Source organism: Ischnura elegans, chromosome 3 (genome assembly GCF_921293095.1).
Source record: "Ischnura elegans chromosome 3, ioIscEleg1.1, whole genome shotgun sequence".
Taxonomy (NCBI): Eukaryota; Metazoa; Arthropoda; class Insecta; order Odonata; family Coenagrionidae; genus Ischnura; species Ischnura elegans.
This window is the reverse complement of record NC_060248.1, coordinates 8669006-8689839: the sequence shown is the minus strand read 5'-3', so window position 1 is coordinate 8689839 and position 20834 is coordinate 8669006. Positions and strand designations below refer to the sequence as shown.

The 20834-nt window shown below is 38.6% G+C and overlaps 1 protein-coding gene across 1 annotated transcript in view; it reads left to right on the top strand.

Annotated features, from left to right (window-relative positions):
• The first annotated feature begins 3585 nt into the window (after positions 1 to 3585).
• The window catches only part of LOC124155420, a 63342-nt gene continuing 46093 nt past the window's right edge, over positions 3586 to 20834 (top strand). The window contains exons 1-3 of the mRNA XM_046529215.1: positions 3586 to 3724; positions 4991 to 5199; positions 18794 to 18871. Of these exons, the coding sequence (XP_046385171.1) occupies positions 5040 to 5199; positions 18794 to 18871 (238 nt within the window). The 5' untranslated portion in view covers positions 3586 to 3724; positions 4991 to 5039. The remainder of the gene's footprint in view (positions 3725 to 4990; positions 5200 to 18793; positions 18872 to 20834) is intronic.

Here is a 20834-nt window from a genome sequence, read left to right as displayed (position 1 = left end):
ATGAAAACCGGTCGGAACTTGTGTCTTATTTCAGATGATGGAATTACGCCAAGATCAGACAAGCGATTGGGCTCGAAGATGCTGGATCTGAGCAAGAATAGGCTGCATGACAACTGCAGTTTGCGCACGCCGTCTGAGCACGTGGCTGATTTCCAGCACGTAGGCAGTTAGCGATGAATTTTTCTTCGGGCGTGCGATAGGGTGGTGAGTGGGTTTGCCTACATCGTCCATTGGATCGCTTCGGAAAGCCATGCGTTTCATTAAATGAGCAGTTTATTTCGTTTGCGAGATACTACTACGCGAAAATATACGGTCACCTTAGGTTTTCATTGAAGGAACAGTCTGCAATCATTCCAGCTGTCCTGAGGCCTGGCAGCAACACTAATCCTGCAACTGTGTCTTTTCTTCGCCAAGAATTGAAAGCTTATAATGCAATCAATCAGTCTATCCCGTCAGCATGGAAAGCAATCCTTTAAAATTATTAAACGCCCTAAAGCGTATCACTATATATTTTGAATGACAAATGATTATTTTTTTGTGAATTTGGATTTCATGAGAATTCGATTGGTTCTAATTGAATATTTTATCTTCACAGAACTATGTAAAAAATTGCATCATGCTAATTTTTTATTGTGAAATTTATTTTTCACAAAAACGTTTCTCATTTATTAAACTCGCGGGAATTTTGGTTGTCTTGGTGTTTAACTGCTTGGTGTTTCCAATCAGTTTAATTTTTGTTGCATATTTTGTTTAATTTTTTTTTGCATGGGTTTCGTGAACTATATATATGTTTTCATATCTATCGTTTTTATTATATCCTGTATCAGTAGGGAAATAATGGATGAGAATACATTCTAGTAGCAATTGTTTAAACGCCTTACTTGTTTTTAAATATTGGTTATAGAACATCTATCGGGCAATATTCGATGATCTGCAAGAGTACTCTATATGCTTTTCGATGCTCCGTTTCATGCTTTGAATATTTCCGTGTATTTATCTGTAAATGTCGTTGTGTTGAGATTCATTTTTGCTTTATTATCTTAAACGTGATTCGGGGACAGACATTGTGAAATGTGGTTAGAACGAATAATAGGCGAGCCCCTGCTCCAAAGGTTTCCTCAGCGGATGTATCACGGGTAGTCGCCACAAAGGAAAATATCGGGTGGGGAAAGAATGAAGGGGGGGGCTGAAACCCCCCTCTGGTTACATGCCTCCCGGTGGACGAATATTTTCATCTGCTTTGTGACGCATCTACTGACAAGGGTTATAGTCGAACGAAACGATCGGACGAAGGTTGCCATTGGTGAGACGTCGGAAAAACACGACCGTTCATGAGCGAAGAGCGGTTGCGATGAGACGCAGATGATCCGTTCACTTGAAATGTGAAATGAGGTAATTCTCCGACACGAGCCACAAAAAACTCGTGTCAGCGCATAAGTAAAGTGTACTATTTAACTTATATCAGTCCCCGAGAGTTGTGAACTGAGCCGAAAGAATGTTTTTCGATCGATTTTTCAAATACATGTCTTGAAGTTATTGGAGAGAGGTCAAAGTGAATGTTTTAATAAGGCTTGTCAACCCTATCAATCGCTCTATTCGGACCAAATTAAAAGGAATATATGTATAATCACCTAAACTACACCATAAAGTGTCCTGAAAGATCCCTGTGCATTTATTGAGACGGAAGGTCGGTATCCATGTGCTTTACATCCATTATAGCCATCTATGAACTGATGCTTCTTCTTTTTAGAATTAGCTTCTTATCACCGTATTTCCAAAATATTAATATTTTCAATGAAATTATTACTTCTTTGGTCATGCACTATTGCGTGAGATTTTCCATATTTTCTTCTCTGTTCAGAATGTTTGCATTGTCACCGATGGTTTTCGATTTTTAAATATTTTCTTCACATAATTAACTTCCATTTTGTCTTTTGATAGACACTTTCCCTCTTTTCATGTTATTGTTTGTTGTAAATTAAATTATTATGTTTTTATTGCTTCAGCGGCTAAAAAAGTCTACGTTTAAAATCAGAATTGAATTATTGAGGACCTTGAATACGCGATTAAATTTCCGAGCGATAGCAAATGCTTTATTTACGATTTTTAAATTGCGATAAATCAGATATGGCTTATGGTGTGCTATTCATGCATTGCGCTTTTTAGAAATATTTTTGGTTTAATGGAAAAAATTATTTTTAATACAAGAGCAATATGGTATGATGGCATTGTTTTGGACGTAGAATTATCGATGACGAATGCGATAAGGGCCGGAAAAACAACTATAACATATTTGAATAATCAAATTTGAATATTACACATTAGACGGACATTTTCTGGTAGTTTAATGATGGTATTAATGGTGGTGATGGTAATAATGATGGTAATAATGATACTAATGGTGGTATGATAATGGTATAATTTCTCGTGATAATGCTGCCGTGGACAACTTTTGAAATCTCCTGCAGACGCATTTCCCCGCTGAAGACACGCACTGGATGAGTGATTGGGGTCGCGTTGGCTTCCTTTGTGACGCAATCGAAGCCGATGGTGGTTGGGAAGCGGCCACGAATGTCAAATCTCTGGAGGAAGGGTTCTTCCGTCGGCCACTTGGTGCGCTGTCGCTCAAAGCGCATTTAAATGGGTTCACCAAAGACGACACTCGTGACGCTATAAAATTTATTCCTGAAATTTATGTCCGAGTTTTGCATATTTAATTTTCAATTACTTAATATTTTGTTTTTTTTTAATTGCTTAATTCTTTATTGTTTTTTAAAGCTCTTCTCAGGGGAGAGGTCGATATTTCACCCTGGTTTCTGGGATATGGTTAAAATTGAACTCATATGAAAGGCTTCTGCTTCCATATACGTATAATGCCTTTTATTTATTTATTTTATTAGCCTTTTGGTTTCTTTTCATTCAGTTTCACATCATTTATTAGTCCATGAGTTGACAATAACAGCATTAGCGCCATCGATAGTTTGAGTGAGGTTTTCTTGAGTTGAATGCTGGTGCATGTGAAAAACATCGGGTTTTGGAAGATTAGGAACTTCAGTATCATTAATTACGGTCAATTTTTTTAGACACCCCAGTTTGTTTCACCCCAGTGTTATAGACGCCAATTTATTTCAATGAATATTGTAATAAGATGGTGATGAAAGAAAGCAAATTGACTAATATTCAGGAAATTCTTCGTGAAGGATCACTAGATATTTATAGATTTAGTGAATATTTCAACTTTGCCCATTAGATTAGCATAACTCACATGATATTTTCTTCTAAAATACACGTCTAAGTGATATCTAATGTTTCCAAGTTCAAGGAAGCCATTCTATGGGAACATTAAAATTCAAAGCTCATCCTCGCCAGTGAAAATGCACTGAGAATGATTGGATTGCTCATCGCCTTGCAGCGGAAATCTTGGCAGTCGTTCCCTCCACTTAGCCCCCCTGGCGTGCACTTCGACCCCAAGAAGAGGGGATGGCCGAGAGGGTGGCACCGCGTGATGCTGGATGCGAAGATTACAAGATATTAGGATGGCTCTTCGGTTATCTTTCGTTTCATTTGGACCCCAGTTGCAGTCGGAGACGGACAACGGCACGCCAACATACAATTCAAACCGAGGCACTGGTCTCACGGTCACTGGAGGACTAAATATCGAGGTGAACAGACGTGGCATCGCTACAAAACACAATTTATTCATTTCAGCATTCTACCGATTAAGGTACGTGGAGCATTTAGTAAATTAGCTTGGCCTTTCACTCCTACCAACTTGGAGTTTCGTCTTCCAATTCACTAAACGGCCCTTCCCCTTCCATTGTATCCATGAATACTATTCTCATCGTTCCCCTCCCTCGTTCATCCATCATTCTACCCTCTATAACACTGTTTTTAACATCCCCTCACCGCAAAGTACTCTCTCCACCCATACATTCTGACTCCTCCGTATCTCATAAATAAGCTGCCTCTCCTCACCCACCATGTCCAGCACTTCTTCGTTCCTCTCCGTCCACATCACCTTATCCATTCTTCTCCATACTCACATCCCATACGCCTCCAGTATTCTCTCTTCCTCCTTCCAAAGTGTCCACGATTCCGCACCGTAAACACCTACACTCCAGATCAGATTCTACACCACTCTTTTCTTTAAATATTTGCATATCGAACCTCCATTATCCATTTGGTGCGATGTTTGCGACAATTTCCATGCTCCATGAAGTAAATCTTCCCTCCCTCTATCCTACGAGTGAAATTCGGTTTCTAGGTGACAGAAATAAAATGCCCAAGGTAGTATTATTGAGTGGGTAATCTACCCTAGGATTGGAATTAGCATTCACGTGTAGAGTACGTCATATATCCGACGAAAAATATAATTAACTTTCTTATTAAATTGCACTTATTTTTGGCGATTCCATGGTGAATAACAATACAATATAGGGCATGGATACGTTACTATATATTTCGATGCAATACATCATAAAATTCTTTCGCAGCTGGGACGCAAAGGAGTTTACTAGGTTTTGAAACGAAAGCATCAGCTATTAAACTTTCTTTCCCTTCACCACCTCAACTATCCCCAAAAAAGATTTCTTTAATTAAGAAGGGAATAATATTAACGCTGAAATCTAAGAGAGGATAATTTCTGCATGCTGGAATAAAATAAACTGAACTCCCAAGAATGTGTTCATAATTGAAGAATATATTTTTGAGACCACAATTTTATTGGGATCTCCTCTTAAACGAAGAAAAAATTCTGAGCGCCAATTTTGGAAGGACATGATCTTAACTCAAGTGGGTTTCTCTTGATTGAAGTAATTCTTTTTATCAGCAACGTTGAAGACGAGCCGCGGAGCGACCATGTGGCCATAGATTATGGAGCAGCAGAGAGAAAATTAAAACTTACCGGAAATGAAATAGATCGTAAACTTTGGAGTGGTTCGCTGAATAGTGACTTATTAACACTCGTTTTCTTATCCAATTCCTCTCCAAGGTTCTGCGGCTGAGTGAATGGCCAGGGTTGGCAAGTGGGTGAAAACACCATGGAGACAAGTTTGATAGTGGCAGTGGTGCTTGGATGGGTTATCGGCCAATCGCAGGGAGGGATGCAAAATACCGTTAACACGTCACTACTTCTCGGGCCCGTTGCTGAAACCAAAGAGGTGCCGATGCTGGTGGACGGCTCCGATGAAATGGGATTAGGTATGATATTTGATAAGGCATTTCTAAAGATATTTTTGGCAAAAGTTGTTATTAAACTAATTCGATGCTATTGGATCCGAGTTAGATAGTTGCAAAGCCTAAAAGGCGGCCAAGATGGAGAAGATTTATATCAAGCAATCTGGATTCTCGATTTCATTAGGAGATAATGGCTCATGCAGATATTCTTTTCAATTAGAAGCATTCATTAATGTACCCTCCAGTTGCACGAATCAATTTCACCGCCTCAATTAGTCCTCGAGGGGCCAAATTTCAAAATGGTGGCAATTTTGAAAAAAAATGTCAGCGTAAAATCACTGTGAAGTTTGGCATATCGAAATTCGAGTTTTTCGGGTCAGTTGAGTCGAATAAGGCGGTTTGAGAACCGTTTAACTATTGATGATTGCCATATTTGAGCATTGAGTACAAAGCTGAAATTAGTCTCAATCTCATAATGCCCAAAATTTCCGAATTTGGCAAGTAATAATGAAACTTATTTATATCTTCTTTTTTCCCCACGAAATGATTGCGACTAATTTTTTCCAGGGAACAAAAAAAGTTAAGCACGATGTAATACGCAAGAATATTCATTAATAGACCTGATAGTTTTGAACAGAATGGCATCCAAATGGTGAGAAATAATTAGAATCGGAAATCAAATTAAAAAATCTCCTCTTGATATTCCGAAACGTATTTTTCTGTTTTCTTGCGATGTCTCTGTCACTCGCTTGATTTCGTTTCCGGCTATTCCACGACCAATTTCTTCCTAGCACGAGCTCCTTCTCCACATTCATTTGAATTGTTAATTGTGGTACAGTTTGAAGATCCAAGAGATCACCTATTATTCGTGCAATGGTCGGAAAAGTGCCGAGTACGAAAGTAGTCGTGGAAGACAGTGTTTCGAGAGTTGTATAAATCGCCTATGCGTATCTCCGCAAGCTTTGGCCGATAGAACGATAGAAGTGACGTCATGTGAAACTCTGAAAATTAAAAAAGCAGGGCCATTCATTTCAGTTTGAAGAACAATGATGCGTTGACCTTGTGCGGACATTACCTAACATTTTATGCTGCAATTCACATGCATTTTGACGGTATGTTTCTTTCTTTCATTTGTGATATTGAGTTTTACCTGTTTCCGAAGTATTTGCCTATCAATAAATAAACCTAGACTGATTAAATTGTGTACGATAATGCTCTGAACTGAGATGGACTGATCCGAATGGTATGGGTGTGGTATTTGGAGGAGGCGACCGACAGCTGAGGAAAGGTGCGTCTTAAGGGAAGGGTAGGTAAGGAAGGGTGGAGAGAAACCCGGCGTAGGCATTAGGCTGCTCTTAGCGAAAGGCGCCGAGAGGGCCACGGCTTAAACGTCCCATCCGACGGGCGGACTGCTTCACCTGAATTGACCTCCACACAACATTGATGCGGGGATCGGGCAGTCTATGAAAAATCTCTGCCTGCGCATGGATTCGAACCCGAGGCCACGGGGTGGGAAGCCTACACTCCAGCCACCACTACAGCCACATCGAGTGATATGAGAAGAGACATGCGTGTCGATTGGTTACCCCCCCCCACTCCCCTCGGTGTTTTACGTTTAATTTTTTATTGATTTATCTTTTAATTGGTTTTTAAATTGCCGTATTTTTAATAGTTTTTGTATTGCTTAATTTTTTATACTTTTTAATTTCTATATTTTATTTTTTTAATTGCTTAGTTATTTAAATGTTTTTTTTTAATTGCTTAATTTTTTTAAAAATTGTTCTTCATAGGGGAGAGATCGATTTTTCATCATGGTATATTGTTGAAAATTGGACTCATAGGAAAGGTTTCTGTTTCCATACACGTATAATGCCTTTTGTTTTATTTTGATTCAGTTTCAAATCATTTATCTCAGTCCTCGTGTTGATGTGTTCAATAACAGCATTAACGCCATCGATGGTTTGAGTGAGGTTTTCTTGAATTGAATGCTGCTTTATGTGAAAAACATTGGGAATTAAAAGATCAGGCACCATAGTATCATTAATTACTGTCGATTTTTATGAAACATCACAGATTGTTTCTCGTCTATTAGGACAGTTACAGGCCCGCATGTTATAGACGCCAATTTATTGCAATAACTATTGTAATAAGATGGTGATTAAAGAAAACAAATTGACTAATATTCAGGAAATTCTTCGTAAAGGATCACTAGATATTTATAGATTTAGTGAATATTTCAACTTTTCCCATTAGATTAACATGAGTCGTTCGATTTTTTTCTAATAAAATACACCTCGAAGTGATATCTAATATTTCCAAATTCAAAGAAGCCATTCTTATTCGCGTAAAATGGATGATACCGAAAAATATTCTCATTTATGCCAAATATTTAGCTGTAATGCTATTGTTAATGACTCAAATTATTGTGTGAGTTTTGGGCCGAAAATTATTGTCCGTAGGAATCGAAAGAGCTCTTGAAAGAATACGATCCTCACCCTACAGTTATTCTTTCGGACCATATTTTCTAGAAATAATGTTTTAGCTTTCTTTTCATAATCTCTGAAGTCATATTCCCATCAAAATCAGGATATTAGACGTCTTCATTCATACACTTGACATCCTGCAACTTCCGCATTTACTACAGAGCCGTGAGAATGAAAACGAATTTTCTGAGAATGAGAATTCTTACTCTAAATAGGGTCAGGGATGAATTAAAAAAAAATTATCAAGAAAAGTTTCTAAGATACATATATCTATCGGAAGGAGATTAACTGGAGGGCAATAAAGTGAAATAAATTGAGAATAATTCTAACACTCACACCACAAGTGTAACGCAAAAAATGTTCATGACTTTGGCGAGGCAACCAGTGCTTTCTGTAATTTTTATCGTAATGGGATTTTTAGAACTTGTAAATATCTTTTGATTCTGAAATAATCGTTTTATGATTAAAAAAAACTACGGTTTCAGACAACTGCAAAGGTAGCTTCGACCATAGAGCTCTATGGCTTTGACAGGCTAACATGGAATAAGTTTAGGTTGACGATGCTGGCAGTATTCAAGTACCGTTACTTTAGAGCAAAAATAATTGCAGAATCCCAACACATTTGATTGCCTGAAGAGACAGACATCGGTTTGATGAAAACTTATTCTTAAAAATCAAGATGTATTTAAACTCAAACTATGAGATGAAATAAAAAGTACATAAAAGTTAATATTGTATCGCGTTGAACCACCTTTGCAAAAGGACAGGGAAAGTAAAACTAAAGTTGACGTGATTATTGAAAACATTGTGATTAATATACTACTATTAAATTCAACTAATTATCGCTGGTTTTCTGACCAATGTTTATCCGTCAAATGGTGTTTTAATATAAAAAAATATTATATTATTATTTAATACTATAATATTTAGGAGTTGCCACTTAATTTTATTTTTAGAATAGGACTTTAGATATGTCCATACTATGGAATAAAATTTTGGGCCACTTCTGACTGATGGAGTATTAGAAGGGCGTTAATTGACAATGCTTCCTATATTTAAATATAATTATTTTTTTCTTTCTTCTTATCTTGACCTCATTTATGTAACGGTAAAAAACTCTTTCGTTACATTTGTTTATGTTACAATATTGTATATCATTGTATTCTATATTGTTCTCATGTTGTCATTCATAGCCCTGATAATGGTTTGAAATAAACTGATACATTGGCTAACAACTCTTTTGCATCATATACATTTGACCAATACTACAAGAATTACATTACCATTATTTAAATATAAAAATAATCGGAAAGGGAAGCTTAACATTTTTATGCATTTTCTGCCTTACAAAAAGTCTTAACTTAAAAAAAGGAAAATTCGAGGCTCAAAGACAATACGGTAGAGAAAAATTAGTATTTACATAAATAAAGGCACATTATTTTTGAAAAAAAATGCGAAAATTAAAGTCCGCATTGAACGAGTGAATTTATTTTCGAAAGACATTCAAGGTACATATCTTGCATAAAATATAGTTCCAAACCGACATTTTACCAAATTCTGAAACCCAAAGGGACAAAAGTTCGTTGATAAGATGATATTTTCTATGTCAGTTCCAAGTGCAACCATACCGTATGGTTTACTGCAATTTGATGTAATTCGAATGAATTTTTCAGCAAACAATGAGACACCTGTTTCACTTAATGATTGGTAAAATATTTGGCTGACGCAATACTTGCTGAGATGTGGTCACTTCTTTGACCTTAGGTCTTGGCCTGAGTCCTACGGCTTGAGTGCGCTTTTTTGAAGCTAAAAGACGCTGTATCTAAAATGTTCAGTAAATAGGAATGTAACACCTCTCTTGGGTACACAGCTTTTACTGATTTATTTACCAAATTGAAAATGCCTCACCTCTGCGCCAGAGCTGTTTCGATACATTCTGTCCACACAAACGAACGAACGAAACGAACAAAAACGATGTCCACGAAAATATCCACGAAACCAAACCCCTTAAAAAAAGTCAAAGTTTTGATGCGTGTGCTACCTGCGGAAATAAACATTTGAAGATCGTTATGCTTTTCCGATGATAAAAATTAACATTAAAGTAAAATGTTGTAAACACATGGCTACGCATCACTTCACAAATTGAGTGTAAAACTTCAAACTGAGTGTAAAAAAAGAATATTTTCTGACTGCCAATGCAAAAATAGAACCTCTGAAACTTGCTTCTGGATATTATCAACGAGCAGTATCGCATTTTAGATATTTTAATGTTTCTACTGTCGGCGTCAAAATGATGTGCCGCTGTAATTTGCAAATTTATATCTGGACTTAAGTGCATTCCATAGTAATTATTAATACGGCAATTTAAAGGAAATTTTATCGTCAATTATTTATTTTTTAATGAAAAATTCAAAACTGTAGACACGCGAGTGTAATGAATGACTCCGCGCACCATAAAATTAGCCGTTTTGTCAACTTCATGAACTTTGTAACTCTGCCTGGGGGAAACTACTACGTCTATAGCATTCATCTTCCACATTAAGTTGCAAACTTAATGTAGGTTAATAAAATGGCCTTTGCGTATTTTAAAACGCATATTTTGTCGTAAAATATCGAAAATGATTAAACATTATCTAGTCCAACAGTTTGCCCCAAAAGAAAAAAAAATTAATAGAAACACTTTTTAATTCATTTGCAATATTTCTATGATTCAAAAACTTGTAAAAATATTGATATTTGTGAATGTCAATAACTTCTATTAATGCCATGTTGCCAAATGAGGCCGCGCTAGGCCAGTGCCGGTTACCAGGAAGGAAAGTTTCGCGCGCAAGACGTGGCAACGCAGCATTCGTTCGCTCCGGCGTATTTTTTTAATGCCCATACTACATAAACGTCATCTATACTACATAGAAGTCATGCATTTTTGGAGCGTAGAAAAATTGCAAATAATTAAAAAGTGTTTCTATTAATTTTGTTTTTTCTTTCGGGGTAAACTGTAGGACCAGATAATGTTTATACATTTTCGTTATTTTACAACAAAATGTACCTTCTAAAAATACGCAAATGCCCTTCTGTTTATCTACATTAATGTTTGCAACTTATTATGGAAGATGAATGTTGTGGACGTAGTAGTTTTACCTAGGTTGATTCACAAATTTCATGAATTTGGCAAAACGGCTAATTTTACGGTGCGCGGAGTCATTTATTGCACTGGCGTGATTACTTTTATTAAAATTTCGTAAAACAAGAAATAAATAAGAATTGACGATAAAATTTCCTTTAAATTGCCGTATTAATGATTATTATGGCATGCGCTGAAGTCCATATTATAAATTTGCAAAGTACAGTGGCACATCATTTTTGACGCCGACAGTAGTGTTAGGGAGGGGGGATTCCGGAAACACAAGCAGGCATTAATTTTTTGTGTCCTTTGCAATGAAGCGGTGGCCAGCGACCGTCACCGTCATTATCCCACATTGATTAGCTAAAAAGAGTTTAATTTACTGCTTATCTCTGGGAAATGGTAGGGGTTCTCTTCATGGTAGGGATATCTCTCGTTTCTGTAGAAATAGCGAAGTATGGTTTCGCTATTAGTGGGTCCCCATTGACGATCCGGGTTTTTCCCTTCCCTATCCTGTCCCTGGAGGCGTCGTCGGGCTCTGATCCTCATTTCCTTCCCTCTATTCCTCCTACATCTACATTCTACCTTGCAAGCCTCCTAAAAGGCGCAATGGCAGGGGGTGTTGGGACACCACCCGTTTACAGATAAAAAGGGAATGCTAAATTACGAATAGCGTTTATTAAAGTCTTTTATGGTTCGGGGGAAAAACGAATTCCCATATCTATCCGTTCGGCTAAATATCTTTCTTAATTTATCGCTTTTGTCGGACGTGGAAATATATTGGGGCTCTAATACTATGTTCTACGTGTCGCTCTTAAATATATCCATTCTCAATTATTCAAGCAATCTAAGCCTAGCGCGCAGCCTACGAGTCTCCAGCGGCTCCCAGCCTAATTCGCTTAACATCTGGGTAACGCAGTTTTTGACGAAATTTTGTCTTCCTTTTTATTTTATTCAGTTCACGGATTAAGTATTTCTGCACCGGATTCCATAAGCTCGCTGAATGTTCAAGGTGCGGTCGGACGAGTGTAAAATAGCACCTTTCTTTTACTTTCTCATCCGAAATCTTCCCACAATACGCTTGACGAATCCTAGTTTCTTCAGGGCTATGCCGCAAATATTCCTTTTAATGTGATCCCCACGATAGGTTCGACGTTGTCGTAACTCCCAGGTTCTTCACTTCGTCTTGCATCCATTGCGAGGTGGGCAGGTGAGAATCGAAGGCCCGGACTTTGGGAGAGTTTACCCCGCGAGTAAGCCCGTCCTGGGGCCTCGTTCCACCTCTGATTATCGACGGCGACGTGTGCATGAAACAGCGAGCGTGTGTCGCGGCAGAGCGAATCGAAATCAACGGCAGGAGTTCGCGAGCATCGGTTCTCGCACAGCACCCAATTGTAGCAATGCTGAATGATGTGCACTAGAGAAAACTTGCGCACTTTGGGGCATTTTGGAAAAATGCTAAATTTCAAATCTTACGTCCATTATATAATTATATGTACATTATAAATTTGCTACATTACAATATCGTGATATAATGGAATACGTGTATTCCATTATATAACGATATATTATTAAATTTGCTCTAGATTGCTGAAATATACAAATTTGTAAATTCGCTGAAACACACGACGTTCGTGTTTTTCGTTTCGTGACGTCAGCTTTTACACGCAGAGAGGAATACGATTGGTTCCAGAGTGATCGTCTTGGATGCGAAGTAGCGATTGTTGCCTGCCAGCATTAGCTAACTTAACTTATCATTATTAATCACGTGAAAACATTGAAAATTAAAAGTGAAAACTGAAACAAACTGGGCCAAAAATTATCTGGATATTTTCATTGAGACTTTCTGAACAACAAACCATTCATTGCAATGCACTACGGAAATACCTCTCGCAGGAAAATACTCTATTATAGAAAGGAAATTATATAATGTATTTGCAGTGATTATTGGCGGGCATGGAAACGCTACAATGTTAGCAAGTTGGAGCAGTTCAAAAAGCAGTCCGACTGTATGCATTGCAATCACGTTTTACTGCTAAAATTATGAAATTTGCACCAACTTGAGAAAAATACTTAATTGACTGAAAAATTGCACAGTATCGTAAACTCATAAATGCAAAAATATCAAATAAAGCCATTTGAAATGTGGAACTACAGCAGCATGCATTGAAAGCAGTTTTCAATCCAACTTTTCTCCGCTGTGATTAACATATTTTGTGCCAAATTTTCTAGAGAAAACATAATAAAAGGCTTGTATATAATGGCTCATACCTTGAAAAACACGTTTAGCGCTTTTTCAGAGTAATCAACTGCTCAAGTTTCAAAATTAAAACCAAATATGACGACAGAGAATTCACATTAAATGAACTAAACCGTATTTCTCTAGGTGATGGCTAAACACAGATGGATTCATTCGGTGGGCCGGATGAATTTATGCGTCGGGCTGGTTGTGACCCACGGCCCATAGCTTGGAGACCCCTGACCTAAACCAATGTATTACTTACCATCCAGGATTTCCATGCATAGCGTCTTAATTCTTGAGCGATGGATTTTCCAAAATCACTTTGTTCGCGCCATAGGGAGTCCTATGCTTCAATCGCCACTCGCATGATATGTTGTTTGTTGGGCGCCCGCGTGGGCGAGAGTTTCATTGTTTAAAGCAAGAACCCTACATAAGGACGGTAATGTACTATCTGAAATATGTTATCAATGGCTGCGCAAGTAATTCAAGTTCCTACTTTGGCCGCTGTGGCGCCGCCCACCGCATTCGAGGCTGGTAGCAGACGTTACAATAGGGAAACAATGTTATTTTTCAATTTTGTTTAACCAAATTACGGCGAACAATGATGAGTTTTACCAATTTTTCTGATAGGATGAGTTAGATAATAGCCATATCTCTATTTGATGGGATGGAATAAACCCAGATGTCTGTGATAGTACAGCGAAGTGAAATTATATTCGCACCGGTGCCATCCGTAAGAAACTGTTTTAACTGTCTGAAAAAGTCGAAAATCCGCCAATGAACTTCAGGTGCACGATATAATCAAGGAAGGAAATCGATAAATGAATGAATATACAAGAAATTTGCAGCATGCAAGTCTGTTCGCCATGTTATCTTGACAGACTATTTCGAGAAAGCTCAGGTGATAGTGTAGCCTACCGACACATTTGAAATATGGCGGATCTTTGTTTACAATTTTTCGGCACAAGCTGATGACTTTAAACCATTATCTCGGACGCTATACAGACATGGAAGCGCTCACATTTTAGGTATGTATAGTAAATGATTGATTTAACCCTCGAAATATAATATTTACGTTGTGGGAGCTTCTAATTTTACACTCACATTACACTACGTCATATGAATACATTACGAATTTATATGTATTCCTTCATTTCACGATTGAAACAAATTGCTTCGATATCACTCATTAAAAAAGAGGTATAAACAGTCCATAGGTATCCACGATTGAATGAGTAAATGGTTATGAAATCAAAGTATACTTAAACAACTGCTCCGCTACGCAAGATCGATGCATTGTTATTGAAAAATTTTCATGCATTCAGTTCACTTTCTGCGTAACTTCAATAATTGCTGTGACCGGCAGAATATAGAATTAAAACGACAATACCTTAAACTTTCTTACCGTCATTGTACTAAAAATACCTTAGCGGGCATTCTTTCACGTACACAGACAGCATCGCCCATTGAAAATACAACACTCTCACCCTCACTGATGCCGATATCGGTGCGCACGGATTTTGTATCAAGCAATACTATTTCTTTCACCATAGGTACTAACCGAACACTTAAAACGACTTTAAAAGATTTTCTTCATTTTAAGATCACCGAATACGTACCTTGCATTCCAATGGAATAAACGGGCAATAAACAGAATGATTGCTCGAGACAAAAAGAAATTTAATGAATTACTCATCTTGAAACAGCATACATTGCACTAGAACAAGGCAAAGTCTTCATACTTGCAGCGATATATCACAATTTTACCCTGATCCAGTCTATTCAGTAATTCAGAGTCTTATCCTCGCAAAGGCAGTTGAAGTAACATACGAACAATATCAAAAGGCAAACATTTACACTTCAACAATCGTTTCTAAAAACAATGAAATTATAATCAGCAGAGAATTGCATCACACGAACTCACAATCACAACACTCGATCATTTTTTCTCTACGAATGACCTTTTAATCGTTCCACATGTGATTTCAAGCCACAGAAATGTTTTCTTACAACATAAAAACTTCTGCGGAAGTCGTAGATTCGTAGCAAACACTAAAGCAATCGATGTAAACAAGTCACGCTAAAAGATACACACCGACACAATAAAATCAATGCTGTCACTACTAATCACAAATTAAAATAATTATACGCCTAAATAATTAATTCTGTGATATCTTCAGGGCGAAAGTGTAGGTCACACACTCAAAAACACATTTGCAAACACGGTAAGTGCTAAAGCGCAATCCTTCCTTGGAATAGCCTTCATCCATTTCTCAAGCTCGGACTCCATCTGAAAAAGTATCGTAATACCCTTTTAAATTTCGATATTTATTAAAATAATGAGAATAATGAGACTTAACGCACAAAATTAGGAGCAAAATGACTTCAAATTTTCATGCAACCGCAATGGCGGACGACAATGACTCACGTGTACTTACTTTGTCTTTAAACAACCTCCTGATCTTCACACTCTGAAGTTTATTATTCACATTCGCAGATAAATTTCCGCAAAAGAATCCTGGCTACCAAAAATTACGTAAACCCATTTCTTCCTGAGTAATCTTCGATTTTAGAAGAGACGCTCACTTATCTCCCATAAGAGGTAATGGCAATATGACGGTGTTGGTGACTACACGGACTACACGCAATGGCCAGCGATGCCATCGGCGGGATTAGGAACCATATGAACTTGCGACACGAATTTTGGACAAATGACGGTCGGAGCGCACGAAGACAAACGGGGCTGGTTTAAAGGTATTGTTTTCGTGTTTGTTGGCCGTAAACGGCAGTCGTGAATGTGTCGTCGTGTAGGGAGGTTCTCGAGCCGACGCTGAACAGAGGAGGACATCGACGGGAGCCCGACACTCAGGTGAGTGGTGACTTTGGATGGTGTGGGACTCCCGGCGCATAATACATAATAAAATATACAGTCCACTTTTTAATACTCTCGTGTCGTGTCGCGTACACACTTGGTATACAAGAAAGGTCACTCTCCGCAGTTGAGATTTTCTCCTTAGCCGTTGCAAGGAAATGTTCTTTTCCCTCCAGCAATGGCGAGATTGATGGTAGTTAACCAAAATTGCATCTGATAAACGTAGGATCTGCGTCGACATCGAGATTCAACTCAGCAGCTTTGGATTCGAGAATGCAGTTTGATTCTTCTTCATCCAGATATTCTGTTGCTCATAGAATACCTACTCATGCACCATGATGACTTAATTTTCTTATAGGCAGAGTTGAAACGTAGAATAAAAGATGAACGAAATTGCTAACAAAGGTGAACTTTTAATTTCAAACTGAAATATGGGAGGCGCAAATTATTGCTGTCACGTATGTACCTCATGTGATTCAATAATTTTTCAGCGGAGTACAACCCAGTATATAGCGTTCAATGGTCTCAGGCTCAACTATGTGGAAGTTGATATCCACAAATGAAAGGAAGACTTCGTAGTAGTAGTATTTGTGTTTAGGGTGCCTCGGCAATTAAGGTCATTTGCACCACAGACAATCTACGAAAACAAAAATTTTAAAAGATGCATAAAAAAAAACATTTAAACATTCATAAAGTTTTGAAATAAAAGGGGTTGTCAAATTATAAGAAGGTTGGAATTTAAACACTGTTAATTAGCCCGGTCTCTATTAAAAACTTTATCACTCGGCTGACACTATCAGGGTCGTCTCCTAGGATGTGCCCTAGGTCTCCTCCGATGTTCAGCCGATGGCGCACAGAGCGGTATTTCTCACATTCAGTCAGGAGATGTCTCACAGTAATGGGAGAGTCGCAAACATCACATAGGGGTGGAATTCTCTCTTCGGTGAAGAGGTACGAGTGGGTCAGAGCGCAGTGCCCAATTCTCAATCGTGCGATTGCGACCTCCTCCCTGCGGTTCCTCCTGACAGACGTGGGCCACGCTGAAATTATCGACTTGATTGCGCGCAGTTTATTTCCGGTAAGAGAGCGCCAAGTCTCTTTCCACTTTTCTAAGGCTATCTTTTTTGTGGTCGCCTTCAAATCTTCATATGGTACCAGCACGGAATCGGCAACGTCGCCCTCGCTGGCTGCCTTCGCGGCCGAGTCGGCCTTTTCATTTCCAGCAATACCCACATGTCCAGGAACCCACAGAAAACGGATTTTCACTTTTTTCCGAGCAAGGGAAAGTAGTCTATTTTGAATTTCCTGGACGATTGGGTGACTGGGAGAAAAAATGGAAATGGACTGCAGGGCGCTCATGGAGTCGCTGCAGACCATAAAGGACGCGTTGCTACACTTAATACCATCCAGAGCCATCTTTATGGCGAACAGTTCTGCCGTATAGCCGCTACACAGCGGACTGAGCATGGCCTTGAGGGTTCCATGGTGAGACGAGATCACTGCACACCCGCACGCACGCTCCGACTTCGATCCGTCCGTGTAAACAGGAATGAAGTCGGGGTGGCGGTGCATTACTTCCTTGAAGCTATTCTGGTAAGACTTCCTCGACCTCCACTGATTTGAAGCATGTCGTACCAGGAAAAGAAATCAGCTGAAGTCAACGACGTCTTCTTTTCATTTTTCATTATATAGTAACTCTACCCATAGTATAAATACAGGCTTTTAAGGCACAGTAACTTTGGGCAGAATCTCTTTAAACTCAGAAAAACCGAGTGCTGCCTTAAAAAAAACCATGTTTTTGGCAATTGTAAACCTCGCGTATACGCACCAAACGAATTTAACCGAAGTTGTTTTTCTGCTCTTTAGATAATAATTATTTGTGAAATATTTCTTTATGCATATTTGATGATATTATTTCAACGTTTATAGATTAGAAAAGAAACTGAAATAACAGACTTGCTCCGCACTGAAAAGAATTTTGGTCACTTTGGAAAAATGTTGCTTTTTTTAGGCCCTGAAATAGGCGATATCATCATAAAATGGCACAAACAGGTAAATTAGGAATTTTTAGGCAGTAAAAATGCCTTAATTTTGTCATAAATAATCCAGAATGAACTTATAACTACTAAAAATTGGTTTCTTGAGTAAAAGAAAAGAAATAGGCATGTTAGTCAATGTCCTCAGCTTAGTGATGACTCGGGAGAGAAAATAATGTATTCAGAGTGATCGACTAACACGATGTAAAATCATCATTTAAAGATAAACCAAAATTAAGGCTATCAACGAAACTTGATATCCGTGAGTTTTTTTTATCAAATATAGATGCTTATTGCCATTCCTGGCAAGTGAATACATCCTGTTGACATTTTTGAGCATAAATGAATAGCGTTGCATTCATCTGAGCATCAGTTTTCTAAACTATGCCAGCTGCGGAGAAACGAATTTAAAATTTGTTAATAAATTTATTCAAAATAGTGTTTAATTAAATAGGTTCCCGAAGGTATACAAAATGTATTGTTACCGGTTTTAGAATAAAATATTTGTGAGCATTTGCCACTAGTTTTTAATTTTTGCGTTAATATTATTTGCATAATTTTACAATATCGCTAGGTTAAACCTGAAACTGTTCAACGGCCACGGATATTTTAGGAAACTAATTAAAAGGTGGCACCATACATAATTCAAGCTTCTACAGGAGGGATTGTAGATTCCCCTCTTCGAATGGAACTATGTCCGAATAATTTCCCTCTATATGCACTTACTGCAGTGTAATTCCCACCGGTGCACTTAGATGAATTTGAACTGATGATCTGAATAAGATCCTAACCCACTGAGCATTTCCTCAAAAGCAGAGAGGCTGAGTTACGCTTCAACTGATATTTTGTTTCTCCTTCAAACAGGAGCTGTGGGCGAAGTTCCTGACGAGACAGTCGAGCGGGAAATCACGAACGCTGAGTTACATGAAGATTGCTATGAGCGTAAGTATTGGCTATGTTGCTATTCACTTTCATCGTCATCGCTCTGCAATCAGAGGACTGGTTTGCCCTCCAACCAATTCACCTAGCCTTGTCACGCTCACGAATTTCCTCTGTTCCCATTCCTTCATTAACCATCCACCATGTATCTCCTCCGTGGACTACATCCGCTATAGGGTAGTTTCCTTCATCAAAGAAAACGAAAGGCATTGATTGCGATTCGTTACCCACCATTAGTGTATTCTTAATATACAAAATTATTTGGTTTTATAAATCCCAGTTTAGACGAATGACAATGGTCATTTTAACCTCATTTGAAAAAGCCCAGATTGGCGCCCATGCGATGCCACTCCACGTGACGACACATGGACCCTAGTTTCTTATTAAAGCCCAGCGCTACCCGACAGCAGGGTACTCTGCTACCTGCTAGCAGTCTGCGTCGTAGCGGCGCTCATAGCCTCGCACCAAGGTGGCGTCACCCGGCGGCTACTGGAACCAGAATGACGTCACAAGGGCTTTTCCCAGCATTCATTCTTAGCCGTCGCGTTTAAATCGCGAAAAATAGATACCGTAATTTAAAAATCTAAGATCGTGAAATACGTACTCCAGGAGTAATGATATTTCGATTTAGGCAATTATAAAAATAATAGGAAACCACCCTTTTGCGGACTACCTCTACCATTCTTCCCTTCAACGATAATTTTCATTTTTTCCATTGTATCTCATGATGTGAGCAATTGATTGTTCCGCCTTCCACACCAGATTCTCGAAATATCATTCTTCTCTCGTACTCTTCTTTGAACTTCCGCATTACCAATCACACGATCTATGCATTTAATAGCTTGTATGATGTAGGCACGATATAGTGGAAGTTCGTAATATTATTAAATTGAGACATTGCAATATTTGCACTCAGTTTTATTATTTCACAACGCACTGCTAGATTCCCAACCGTTGTGTAGTAATAAAACTGTGTGGAAACATTGCAATGTCTCAATTTAATGATATTCATTTTATCTCCATCATTCTTCCTTAACTCCACACTTTGACGGAATCCAACCTCGATTTCTCCGCCGCTGTCTTCGTCCTTGCCTTGCTCCCATACGGAAACGTCTAAGTCCTTATGAATTACATCCAAACTTAAATGCTTATATTTTCAGCAGTAAGAAGACGATTTGTTTTTTTCAGGATTGCTCTATCCGCTTTGGCGATTCTTCTGACCAATTCCTTCTTCCTCCACTGGTCACGCGTCTAGCACCAATCCCAAACAGCACAAATCCTCAAGTCTAACATTCCCTGATCTGAGGTTGATCTTAGCCATTAAATCATATTCCCTTTTCGTCCACTTTTACGGATTTATGCTCTCCAAGTGAATATTACGAGTTAAAACTACACTCACCCTTCGACGATTCGCCACACCGAAAACTTTTCCGAAGGGCACGGCATTTATATATTAATAAGGCCTTCTCTTTTTTAAAAAAAATCATTCAACCGGGCCGTGATCAAAAGTTTTAAAACTATTCCAAATTGCATGGGAAAAATGGTGATGTTGGCTGTTGTATATTACACGCAGTTAAAATGAGCACGAATTTCCGCGTTAACTTACAGAGTGGTGTGGAGTGAATGGCTGAGATCTTCTCGAAACTCATACATACGTTTCCCTTCCATCTTCCGTATTTATTTAGAAAAAATGAATATCGATCTCGGGTCCGAATTAACGACCACACTCTTGGATTGTTGATTTCTTTGAAGATAGAGCCAAGGTTATCTTCTTCCTGCAGATGTGGAGAAGCCGAATCGGTTGCACTGGCGAGCAGAATGGGAGCGAGACGAGATGAGGGAGTCGAGGGATTCGGTGGACCTCATCGTGGTCAGGGACGGAGGCCTCGGCTGCTCCCGGATGCGGCGTTGCCGCGCCCTCGTCCGCTCCCTCAGGGGCCGCAGGAAGAACTGCGAGCTTAGGGAC